We start from the raw sequence: 13,755 nt of genomic DNA, 5'->3' as shown, positions 1-13,755 counted from the left end.
GCTACGCTTAAAATGACTTGCAAGAGCAGTTAGCCTAATACTAATCTTTGAACTTATGAAGGTGTTTAAATAACAAAGCTGGAGATAAATAATGCTAAAGTCTGAGAAAGATAAAAGTTGTAAGATGACAGTGATCAATGAGAAAGAGAAGCTATATACATTTTACACACACAAATATGTATGTGTGTATACACACACACACACACACACACACACACACACACACACACACATGCATTTATATTTATTTCTGTCTATCTATATATGCATACCTCTAGTGTAATAATGACACTGCTATCCTTGTCCCCTACTCCAAGGGATAGTAAGACTGCAATCAGAATGTGAAAAGAAGAAAAAGAAGCACTGGCTACACCAGTCACAGGTTTTATTATGGTTGTACCAGGTGTGCTCTAAGTCCATCCCCAATATTATGCTGGCGCATATTCCCAAATAAATGTCATATTACTTTGGTACCCATTCAGTTACTGCAAACTTGACCCAAGATCAGTCACTCTGTCCTCTGTGTGTATTTACCATTGCCATTGTCTGGTTTTATCTCCGCAGGCTGAAACCAATACCATGTGTATGTTATAGCACAGTAGGTACCCAGTGCATTCAGCAACTCTGAACTAGCAAGTATATTGTTTTTCCAAAACAAGTTGAGCTTAAGTTACAAATACAGCAGAACAGCCTGCGAAAATCCTACAAATTATGTCATAACTGCCCCACTCTGATTTATTTTGTTACTCCACTGCAAGGGCATGTAGCTGTTTTAAGTGTTTGGAAAACTACAAGCAGAAACATTAAATAAATGCATTGTCAGTGATCAATATTTAGTCACAAAAGCATGGGTTTCTGTCAGTGTCAGTGTTGTTATCTGCATTGGTTAATAGAAAAAATGCTTCACTGCATGCTGTACTTTCAGTGCAAACCTGCTATATGTTTGACTCGGCAGCTGGGAAGACAAGATACAGATTATCATTCACTCTGCATGCTGTTCAAAATACTTTCCTTTATGTTTAGACAACTTCAGTGTAATAAGACCATATCAATTTTGGAAACCGTGCTCATCCCTTCTCTAGACAGGCTGTTTCTTCTGTGAGATTCAATTGATTTCTTTTTGTTTTCATGTCTGCTGACAGCAAAACTACATTTGGTAGCTTATACAGCTGCTTCCAAACAAAAACTGGAAACCTATATGCCATGATGTCTTGCAAAAATGTTTATGTAACTAACAAATGTCAGATTATTTTCTGATGTAGTCAGAGTGCAAGTGTTTGATCCAGGACTCAAAGAGTGTGACATGAGCTATGATCTGTTAAAGTATATGTTTTTTCCACAAATTTCTTTCTCTACTCTGTATCATCCTATGGTCCTTCTACCCAGTTCCCTACATCAATCACTGGACCTACCAACCAACTCCTACTTCCTGAATTATCTTCAATAAGGCTAGACATCCTAGGGGTCTTGGCCATTTGCATCTGCTGAGGGTGTTTTGCTTTATAACCTACCCTTGCTAGTTCCTCCTACCCATGGTCCTCATGGTAAGATCTGCGGGACAGGTGTGCAGTGGGGGTGTATGGTGTATCACCCCACCTCTACAGCAGCTCCACCATGTGCATCACTCTATCCCCTGGTATACTGTGAACCCCATTTATGATGTTCACCTGCCTCTGCCAGGAATTGTCACAGAAGATGCCCACAGAACTTCCTGCCCACCAGAGATGGCAACATTTACCTCTCCCTGCTGCTCCATCAGTCACCAGTCACTAACTGAACCTGGAGTGGCTTATAATGTTATCTTTTAATTACTCTGCATTTAGTTGTTTTTAATTGTAGCCTTTCATCACTGGTGGTGGTATGGTGTTGTGACAGGCAGCTTTTCTGTTGTTGGTTAATGCATGCTGTGTGGTGAGGGGATGCAACTACTGCTCTGTTGTTATTCACATGTATACTAAACAGTTATAGCAAGGAGAGTGTGCATCACATATGTTTAATTGAGGTTGTACAGCACTGTTCTTTATGTGCCTTTTGTCTTTCAGTGCGTGTGTTGGGACACATCCATGATCTGGGGCATAGTGTGCAAGTTAAATGTGCTTTGCTGGGTTTGCTAAGGCAAACATGATAAGCTGTCACTATATGGCTCCATTTCCAGTTCTGTTGTTATAGCTGTGTATGATACTATTGGCACGGGGCCATAGTGTTACACCCATTGTGTTCATATGTGCGTTTTGGTTGGTTTGCCACACCGGGACCTATGTAGCAGCATACACGGCTTGGAAAAACAACTACAACTCACATCCATATGATGTCTTACAAACCTCTGTGTTGATGCCATACTGCATACACTGACATCACTGCCATATTTACAGACTATCTTAATTTCACATATGTACCAGTGAACATGCAAGACCATTTGCAGTGGTTTACAGTTACTTCAACTAGACTTGGCCATTGCATGTAACGAATGTCACGCAGGTGGAGTATATGTTGGTAGGACTGAAAAAAACTGTAGAAGTCAAAGGACCTCCATTTAAAACATATTTTATTTCCACAGAAAAATTAATGAGTGCCTTGGTTAGGAGCCTTCAAGGCTGCTTGAAGGGTAACCTTGAAGGCTATTAGCCAAGCTACTAATTCCTTTTTATGTGGAAATAAAAGTTATGATTTAAATGAAACTCATTTGACTTCTGTAGTGCTTTTCAGTTATTCTGCCTTGGAAATAGATGTCAAAAGGTGAGTTATGTGCTTTTCAAGAATGTGCTTTGGTATGAGTCCAGATCGATGCCCTTGGTTCCTACATATGGCTATAGGTTCATAGATTTTTACTAGGCTGTTGACCACTGGGGCCTTTATAAGTCTAGCCAAGCATCCCAATTGTATCCTGCAAGTTTATGGTATTTAGAGGTTATTTAAAGGGGTATATGTAAGCTAGAGCAAGGCTGCCTCTGTCCATTACAGATATAGGCAGCTAGACCTGGGCTGTATTTCCAATTTCCCATCTACTGGTTCAGGTATCTCTTGAATAGAGCTAGGGAAGAGCTCTGCTTCACACAGATGGGAAGCCTGTTCCAGAGAAGAATTCTTGGAGACACATACCTGTCTCTCCAACATGTCCTGTTTATGTTACAAGCAAAGTTTAAATCCCTAGCTTGAGTAATTCTGATTCTATTCATTTTATGGATACGCAATAGGTTCATCAGAGTGGGATTGAAGGATGCCTTGTATGCCAGGCATAGATTGCCTCACAGCAGTCTGGAAACAAAGTATATAGAGATAGCTTTCAGGTAAGCAGCATAGGCCATGCAGTTCATGCCCTGTATTCTTTTTTGAGGAACCTCTGTAGACTTTCTATTTTTTTACATATGCCAGCTCAGGTACATAACAAAAGAGACATTGTACTTAATGATGGGCCTAATGAGGGCCAACTACAGTGGAACTATGACTTCTTTGGACCTGGATGCTATGCCCTTGCTTATTTACTGCCTTTCCTTGTGTATATTTTGAAAAAAGTGCATTTCGCTTCCCATTGTCCATTTTGCTGATTTACTTGCTCTGAATTCATTATTCTAAATTTCTGTTTTCTTGATTTATTTGTTGCATTGAAGTATTTTTTTTTTTTTTACTGAAAAGTGCATTTCCTCTCACTGTTCTTGTTGTTTGTTTATTTGCCTTGAAATTGCCTTTCTAAGAGTTGTCCAGCTAGTGCTTACATTTATTTGTGATAGCATTACACTGTGAAAATATGTTTGTGTGTTTTTATATTAGGACAACTAGGGTTATTCATCTAATAGCAGTAGGTGATTGCCTGCTCTATTTGAGTTGGGAAACACATAGACGGGCTGTAAGTGTAGTAGTTTTATTGTCCAGATGGCTCATTAGTCAGTTTACTGTATTTTCAGCGCCTGTATAAATTCACCTCATATGCAAGGAGCTGCTCCTCGCTCAGTGGCAGTTAGCAGTCTCCTGTATAGATGCAAACATCTACAAAGCAAAATTTCCCTATAAAATTACCCATAAAACTGTACCCTGTAACCCAGTAAATGTAGAGCAGCTACCTTGCACACTGATAAGCTTAGAAGAACTAGTTTGCATTTGAGTAGCACTGCCATTAAAATTTAGTATCCTAGTATCCTATAGCTTAGTTTAGTTATTAACCCCAAAAAGAACCCTTATTAGCCCTCTGTTAACCACTGTATGCCAAAACAATGTAGATCACCAATTATAGGACGTGACAACATGGATGGGCAATTTTCCACTTCTTCCACAGCCAGTTTGGTGGATTTGGGTATCTTTCTTGATACAATGCAGCAATTGTCTCATGTTCACTGATAACTACTTAAGCTTTAAAGAAAAGATGTAGTACGTGAGAGATGTACATACACAATCTCACTGGAGGCAAAAATCCCATGTACAAGGATACATAATATAAACCAGGTTGTCAAAATCACACATACACATAGTATGCACCACACACACCACCGCCTTATTATGGTGAGGCACTTAAATGCAAGCTTCCCAAATCCCAAAGACCTCTGAAACTTACCAGCTGTAAAGTTTACTCTTAGCAAACCCATAAGTACTCAGCATAAGTACTCCACCGAGGTTGGCATACTGGTTAAGGTATTTAGCTAAGCAACACTGGAAACACCAATTCTGTATATCATAACACAAAAAGCACCATGATATGACCAATGGATAGTTTATTACAGATTTTTCCTTTAGCGTCTCAGATTCACAAAGCCTTCAAGGAGTAAAATACAATTATAATGGCTAAGGTATTTACCTTACAAACACAAGGTGCAGGGTTTGAGTCTCACATGGGGTAATTGGCTAGGCTTAAAATGGCCCACAAGGGCAGTTAGCCAAATACTAGTCTATGAACCTATGAACCTGTGAACAAAACACTCACCAGGCTGACAAAGACAAGAAAACTGTTAGTTGTCTCTCTGGAGCCAGGATCTGCCAAGTTACAAATGCACTCGAGCCATTGCACCACAGGTACCAGTAAGATTCAGTCATAGTCCATGTGGGTGTGAATGGCCTGAGATATACCTCCATAGACTATGCGAAGAGAGACATTATGGATCTCTTAGAATATGCGTCTCAGACTGGTATGTGCCTAGCATTAAGCAGCATTTTACCTTCAACAAGGATGACACCACAATATGAACAAAAGATGGTTGACCTTAATAATTGACTTAGTTTCAAGTGTCATTATAAGGGGATACAATATTCGGCACCAAGGGAGGACATGGTCAACAAATCCCTTTGCTTTTGCCAAGGATGGTCTGCACCTGTCTCGTCTAGGCTTCCAAATATTGGCTAAAACTTTGTCCTCCCTCATAAAACCTTTTTAGGCAATGCCAAATTGACAAATTTCCAATAAAATAAAGGCAATCCAAGGAAACCTAAAGGTGCTACTGCTCAATGGCAGGATATTAAACAAGAAGCTCCACTCCATTCAAGCTCTGGAGAATGTAGACGTTTGTGCAGTTACTCAGACATAGTTTAAAGCTGTAGAAAGTACTTCCTCAGTGCAAGACTTCAGTGCCTTCCACACATTTAAACCATCTAATACACAGACAGGGACTAAACGTGGAGGTGCCTCAGTCTACATCAACAACAACACACCTCCTAGTTTGGTTAAATAGAATGATGAGCTGGAGTTTCTCTACATGTAAATTACTGTAGACAAAATCCTATATCATAACCTCACCCACTATAAATAACAAGCACTTCCTGGCTGCACTCGCTAATGCCAAAAATGCAGCCTCAATGGGATCCGATAATATCCATGGATCAGGGACATCGGGAGGCATACGCACTGTACTGATTTCAGTACAATGTATTTAGAAGGGGGGTAGCATTTCAAAGTTTTCGCGCTTTACTAGTGCACGACGATGACGTCAGCTCATCAGGGCAGCCAGTCGGAATGGAGCTCACCGCGCAATGGAGCTCACCGCGCATCAGTTCAAATGCGGTTTAGGATGCAAGCGTTATGTTGGTCGAAGCAAGAGGATTTGTTGGTCTCACGTCAAGGACTTTATTTAGAACCAAGGGGCTGGTGAGTAGTGTGTGTGCGTGTGTGTGTGTGTGTGTGTGTATGTGAAAATGAAAATGCCCCAGGTGGGATGGGTGGTGTGGTAGGGAATACCTCAGGCTTGAACCCTGTACCTTGTATGCAGGTGTTAAAGACCTGAATTCCCTACCAACCACCATTTGTAAAAAAATTGCAGATTTTTGCCTCATATTTGATCTGATCAATATCTGTATCATATCTGTGTTTTTTAAATATTGCAATGCTTGAAATTTGATGGTGCAGTGGTAGCAATGTAGCATTGATGTCTCACAGCTATAGGTTCTTGGGTTTGGTTCTTGGCTGGGGTGCCTTCTTTGTGGGGGGGGGGTCTGTATCTTCTCCCTGTGTTTGTGTGGGTTTGCTTTTGTGTCCTTCCATGTTACAAAGACATGTCTGCATTATTTTTTCCTGGGCCTCTGCTGAGAATTGTTTTTTTTTTTTTGTTCCAAGTCAGACTGTCCTGATTAACAAATTGACAGGCATTTAAATTTCAGACTTCAGGTTTCTGAATGTTTACTTCCTTACATATCTGATGGTGCAGTGGCAGTATTGTTGCCTCACAGCTATAGGTTTTCTGGCTTGATTCTTGGCTGGGGTGCCTTCTGTGTGGAGTCTGTATCTTATCCCTGTGTTGGTGACATAGTAAAAGAACTTTTTATTCTAGCAATAAATATATACTAACACAACCTTTTTTATATTTTTTTTAAGTTTATGACTATTTGAAATTTGTCCTTATTTTTGGGGCTGTAATACCCTGTTATTGGCTTTGTCCAGGTTTTTTGTGCTAAGGTTGACAGCTATGGCAAGAACTGAATTCACTGAATATGTTTGAGGGCTGTATTCCCTCATTACTGGGTTTGTCCAGGTGTTTTGTGCTAAGAGGTTGACAGCTATGGTGAGAACTGAATTCATTAAATGATAGCCATTTAAGTTTCAGTCTTCCTCTCTTTCACAAAGCAGGTGATTTGGCATAGTGGTATGTTGTTCTGACTATTTTGCACAGTGACCTTGGCAGTAAAATGTATGATGGTAACACAGCATTTTATTCTAGCAGCTTTCCAAGATTATACAAGCAATGCTTAATGTGTTCCTGTTTTTGCCCTTTGACCCACCCCAATAAATTTGGCTTTTTCCAGACTTCTTGTGCTGCGAAGTTGAGATGTAGTTGAGTATTGCGTAGATTTTACAAGGAGCTGAGAGCTGCAGGGGAAGAGAAGTTTAGTGCTGATTATGCTAAGTCGGCTCACATTGCTAGTAGCACAAAATGTTGTGTACTTGCTTTTAATGCAGAAGGTTGTTGGTTCTACTCCCATAAGGAGTGAATGCTGCTGTACTGAAAGTTAAGACACTAACTATGAGCCTGTTATCAGTTTGCCATCCATTTCCTATTGCAATATTACTAGCTTATTATTAATGTAATTTAGGCAATTTATTCCTCAGGGGCATCAGACACTTCATTTTTCGGTGAAGTCATGAAATATAAAGGTGATTGCTAGCAGCAATCTCTTCATTAGTTAGATTTATTTAACGTGGAATTATTTAGATGACTTTTTTTACTACTTCAGAGATTGTGCATATTATTTACTGATAATGGTGGACTGTAAAAGTTTGACTAGACTTTTATGATGGAAATGTTCTGAATTGGGCAGTTTTGTTTCATTGTTTACTGGAAAAATGTTCAAAGCAATAGGAAGGTGTATCAAAGAGCACATGTATGTTTCATATGCAAGGGGCCTATGATTTAAAAGCAGCCCAGAATTAATTCTTATCTGCCACGGGTAAAATGTATTTTTCTTTGAATGTGGGTTTTAATGTTGTTTCAGTGAATGTGAGTTTCAAGGGCAGAGAAGTTTTAATGCCAAGTTTGTTTAGCAGATGTCTTAGTGTTTGTGCTGTAAAATGCAAAATAAAACTTTCAAATGAAGTTGAAATCATCATAGAAGTAAATCAGTATGTACATTAGTGTTTATGGTAAATGGAGTGAAATAGCAAAGTAATGGATCATTGGAATGGCTGCAGGGGGAGGCTCCATTCGACCAGGGTTTTGTGAGGGGGAAGGGCGGCAAACTTAGACAGCCCCAGCTGAACTATACCTCCCAACTGTCCAGATTTTCAAAGAATGAATAGATTTTTTGCTTCTTATTTTTGGTTTGTTCCTCAATTTGTGGTTTTCTGGCAAATGATTTAGGAATTAAGTCACTAAATAATGACACACTAGTTTCAGACTTTATAACCTTCAGAAAAATGCATGCTAAAATAAGACCTGTTCTATCAACTGTCCCAGTTTATACAAGAGCAAGTTTTAGTACTGTTTATATGTTCCCTCAATATATTTGGCCTTGTCCAGATTTATTGCATTAACAGGTTGAGAGGTACATGCAAATTGCTTTATAGAATTAGGCATAGCCAAACCTCAACTGTCCCTGATTTTGGCTCAAAATGTTGCTCTTCCCTAATGATCCCTCCACAAAATAGCAATTTTGGAAGAAAACATAGAGGGTTTACTTTACTTTTATAAATAACTGTAATGATCAGAGTTATACATTACTTTTATTTCAGAAATGCATGTAGATTCTCTAATTTTGTCAGCTGCTCTAAGTTAACTGTGCTCATATTAAAATGGTGTCCCTCCTTTGACAGGTTCCCAGCTGTATTGTCTGGCAATTTTATATTTTGCATCACATTTTTGGTCCATTTTTCATAAAATTGCAGTTTTCTGGCAAATTAGTGGCAAATTGTTAAAGACTGAAGTTAGAAAATAATGCAGACATTTCAGTTTCAGATTTCATACCTTTCAGAAAATGCGTACTGATGCAAGACCTACTACTATTCTATTATCTTTCTAAGTTTATAAGAGCAATATTTAAAAAAATGTCCTTATTTTTGTGCCTTTGCCTCAGTTTTATTTATGAGTTTGTTGCTGTAAGAGGTTGAGAGGTTGTGTGTTTGTGTGTGTGTGTGTGTGTGTGTGTGTGTGTGTGTGTGTGTGTGTGTGTGTGTGTGTGTGGTAGGTAGCATACCTCTCAACTGTCCAAATTTTGCAGAATGTCCAGATTTTTGCCCCATATTTTTTGTCTGTTCCTCATAAATTTTGTGATTTTCTAGAAAATCATTGAAGGCTGAAGTTGCTAAATAATGACAGACATTTGAGCTTCAGACTTCATGTCCTTTACAAAAATTCATACTAGCACAAATCCTGTTATTCTAGCAACTAAGTTCACGAGAACATTATTTAATATCTGTCCCTGTTTATTTTAGGCTTTGTCCATATTTCTTGCACTAAGAGGTAGGTAGGGGTGTGTATGTGAATGAAACATCCTAGTTAGTGGCAGCAGGTGGTTAGTAATTTACTCAAGCTCAAAACCTGTACCTTAGTTATAGAAAACAAAAGCATAAAGTCTCTACCCCAACTACCATGCTGCATTTTTCAAAGAACTGACATTTCAGGTTAATTTTCAATTCAAGGAACCGATGAATTTATATTATATTACTGAAGAGGCATTACAGCGAATGCCTCTTCATCGACACTAAAAGAGCAAACCGTGAATTACGAGAATGGTCGTAGCTTGGCTGGGGAGGGGGGTAGCAGTTTGAGAGCTGTCAGTACAAATTTGAAAATCCTAGCTACACCCCTGCCATGGATGACTCCCAAACAGCCCTAAAATATGATCTATCAGGGCCACTAGAGTCACTATTTAACTGTAGTCTCCAAATAGGCTTTGTGCCAAGAGAATGAAGGACTGCAGCATTCATCCCTTTTCATAAGCATGGATCATCAGCAGATGCCAGAAACTATAGACACATTAGTTTGACTAGTCTCAGTATGCAAAGCCATGGAATGAATTACCGTGGAAATGATCAACAGAGACATAAGAAAACTTCATACACTGGACCCAAACCAGTTTGTTTTTTGTCAAGGGAAGGTCATGCCTTCTAAACTTGCATACTTCTATGAGAAGACCACCAAAGCAATGGATGAGGGTAAAATGGTGCATATTACCTATCTTGTTCTGGCCAAGGCATTTGACACAATAACCCAGTCAGGCATTGTAAACATACTTACAGAATTCGGTATAAACCCCCTATATAGTATGTTGGATAACTAGCTGGCTCACAGATAGGACCCAGGATGTTAGGACCGATGAAACCCACTCCACAAAGAAACTAGGGCACCGTGCAGGTTACATTCCTCTTTGGCATACATTTCTTGGAAGTCAAGGCCAATGTCAAGGACATCTGGTTAACTAAATTTGCAGATGATTCCAAGCTAGGATCGGCCATAGAATTCCCCCAAGACACTAATACTAACACAGACAAATGACTGGAGTCAAAGCCATGGCTTAAAACTCAATGCCAAGAAATGCATAATTTTCCTGAAGGATGGTCAGGGGAAAACTGGAGGTGAATTTGTTGAAAGCAGATTGCTATATCACAGAAAAGCTCAAGCATGTCATCCTGTTTAACTAGTTTTGAGGTGAGTTTGCTGTTGATATAGATTGAGACACCTCCACCTTTGTTCCCTGCCTGTGCAGTATCTGGCCTACAATGTGTGAAGGCATTATAGCCCTGCACTACTGAGGTGCTTTCCACTGCTTTAAACCATGTCCTAGTAACTGCACAGTTGTCCACATTCTCCAGAGTAAGGAGAGCCTGGACGGAGTGAAGTTTCTTGTTTAGTCTCTTGGCATTGAGCAGTAACACCTTTGGATTCCCTTGGTGTGGTTTTGCTATGTTCGAAGGTTTGTTAGTTTGGCAGTGCCTAAAAAAAGCACTATGGGGGAGGTTAATGTCTTAACCAATATTTGAAAGCCTAGAGGAGACAAATGCAGACCATCCTTGGCAAAGTAATGTGGTCTGTTGATCATATGCTCCAATGCTGAAAAATTTTGTAGACCTTTGGAGAGATACCAGAAACTAAGCCCATCCCTCCTAATCTCCTCCATCTCCCTCCCTTTCCCCTAACCCATAACTCTATTAATACAAGACCTCTTTCCTCCCTAAATCCACTTTGATTATCTTTTACTCTCTTCTATCCCTTACACATCATAAGTATTTTTAATCCACCCAAAACTGAATTCTCACCATCTCCGGTTGTTCAGAACCTATTATCATTGCAAACTATAATCATACTGTGACACTTCTTACAATACATAAACTTGATTTTGTAAATATTATATTAGAGCAATAGACCAGAGATTTCTAACTCATTGTACAACTTTTAATGATCCTGCTTATACAATCACTTTGTATAATTCTATATTACCTCAAAGTGATTCTTATTGACTTTGTACTGATTTTTGTTTTTGTTTGATAATGATTCTATTAATGTTATTGATTATATTACTTTCTGTTGTGTTTGATATGTCTGTACATGGAACTTTTCTCCCCGAGCCTCCATTGAAAAAGGGCTCATTTTGGCCCAATGGACTCTCCTGGTTAACAAACTACAAATAAAAATAAATAAATAAATTACTGAAGTCAATTATCTTTTGTTCATATTATGGACAAATCTTCAGTGAAGGTACAGTGCTGTTCAATGCTAGGCACATAGACTGGGACACAAGGTTCAAGAGCTCCATGATGTTTCTCTTCATATAGTCCATTGGGGTATAACTCAGGTAATTTACACCCACATGGACTATGACTGAGTCTAATGACTTGAGTGCATGGGTGATTTGGTGGATCCTGGCCCCTGATATACAACTGACTGCAATTTCATCCTTATTCAGCCTGGTAGCATCTCACAATGTGGTCTCCTATGATTAAAATATTGGGTAGTGTGCTGGCATGTCTTGTGGGCTTTCTATATGAGGATCTAAAAGTGTGGCTGCATGTGTTCTGTTAGGTGTTGTGTTTGGTGGAGTGCCTTTGAGGTTGCTGAGGATCCTTTTTGTAAGATGAATGTCTATGAGCTTTTCAGAGTTTAGGAAGTCTTATTTTATGTGCCTCAGCATATGTTGGTGTACATGTAAGGTTAGTACTATGTTTGGGGGGTGCAAAGCTTACATCACCAACAACCTGATTGTTATTCTGAGTGCTTTTCTGTGAAAGTCTTGCTTCCAGTGCCATTGCGTAATTACATCTCACACATACTGTATCCATTTATCTAGTTGTTAGTGAACATGAGACAATTCCTACATTGTCCCAGGATGCCCATATATACAAAGCTACTGGCTGAGAAACTGAAAAAATGTCCATCCATGGTGCTAGGTCTTTTTAAGTTAACTACAAAAGGGTGGTACAGCCAGCTAACTGGGTGCTGTTAAGGTAGAAATTACAGCTATGCTACGTATGACTGAAGTCGTGCGGCACTGCTCCTCAGTGTGCAAATAAGTTGCTCTTTGTGCAACTGAGTACCGGGTAATGTTACAGGGGAAGTTTGACAGGGAGAATTCAGTTTCTAAATGCCTGTGTCTATACAAGGCACTGCTAAATGCTACTAAGTGACAAGCAGCAGAATGTATAGTCTCAAAGAAAAATGACTAAACGAACTAAAAAAATGTGGCCAATGAAATGATCTCACTTTAAGCATCCATGTATGTTTCCCAACTCAGACAGACCAGGATACTTTTCTAGTGCCACTAGAACTGCAGTCCCTGTTGTCTTAATGTAAAAAACAGACTTTAATTAGCCCAAAGTGAAAAGGTACCAGAAACAAATCAAACCACTAGCTACAACAAGAAATTACAAGATGATTTCAAAGCACACTAGCAGTAGATAGATCAAATAAAAGCAAATACACTTTGCAGTGATAAAATGCATAAACATGTAATAAAATAATCTTAAAATACAGCAGCAGTGTTCAAAAATAGCTTAGAAAAGTAACATATTACAATTTAAAGTACTTATCTTAGCCTGGAGGGCACCAGATGCAAGCCAAAAACCAAGTGTTTGAGCTCTGTGTTCTTATAGTACCAAGCACTTCTCTAAGTAATGCTTTTGTACAAATCATACACATTGCTATTAGCCCATAATAGCTAACTATATGGGAAGACTGTATGCACACATGTCCAAAGAGGTGTCCTGTCAACTGAAGCTCATCTAGCATAGCACAGAATATCACAATCAAGGTATATAAACCAGACCAGATATACTTATTGTATAAGACCTTTATACTGATGTACTAACATGAGGCCTGTTGTATGGCGGTTACTCACACTGTTAGTATGTACACTTCTGCATTACAACTGATATTTTTAACAGAGGAAAGCAATTAGCTTGTGGTCACTGATGAAGATGTCCACTGGGCTGCAACCCACAAGGTGATTATGAGGACAGTGCACTGTAAGATGTGAGCTGGGATGGAACAAGTTGTAAGCCTTCTGTGCCAATAAACTCTGGTGCTGAGGTTGAAGGTTGAGCACACTGATAACAGAGCTAGTACCACATGCCAAGATGCCATTGAGATCCAGTAGGAAATTTATCATGATGGCTGGAATGAGTGAATTGTGATCCAGATATTCTCAAGTGTCTATGATGGGCTGCCTGTAATCAGAGATACACAGCAAGGTGTATTGAGAGTAGGGGTGTCACAACTTGCTTGGGAGCATTGTACTTTGAGATAAATGCAAGGCAGGTAGGACAAATATATCCGCAGCTGCTATTGTGGAGGATTCATTCTCTCAGACTGGCTGGTTGGCTGAATGTTTCAGTGTGAGGGTTGCTATATGGTA

At 39.3% G+C, this 13,755-nt stretch overlaps 1 protein-coding gene across 1 annotated transcript in view; it reads right to left on the bottom strand.

Annotated features, from left to right (window-relative positions):
* The window catches only part of RASGRF1 (Ras protein specific guanine nucleotide releasing factor 1), an 892,789-nt gene extending 880,638 nt beyond the window's left edge, over positions 1-12,151 (bottom strand). The window contains exons 1-2 of the mRNA XM_044076380.1: positions 12,089-12,151; positions 4,547-4,656 (exon numbers count right to left, since the gene is read on the bottom strand). Coding sequence (XP_043932315.1) covers positions 4,547-4,656; positions 12,089-12,151 — 173 coding nt within the window. The remainder of the gene's footprint in view (positions 1-4,546; positions 4,657-12,088) is intronic.
* Between the last annotated feature and the right edge of the window lie 1,604 nt (positions 12,152-13,755).

The sequence above is a fragment of the Protopterus annectens genome, chromosome 7.part0 (genome assembly GCF_019279795.1).
Source record: "Protopterus annectens isolate FY-2018-M chromosome 7.part0, PAN1.0, whole genome shotgun sequence".
In the NCBI taxonomy this organism is placed as follows: domain Eukaryota; kingdom Metazoa; phylum Chordata; order Ceratodontiformes; family Protopteridae; genus Protopterus; species Protopterus annectens.
This window is presented reverse-complemented; position numbering and strand designations above follow the sequence as displayed.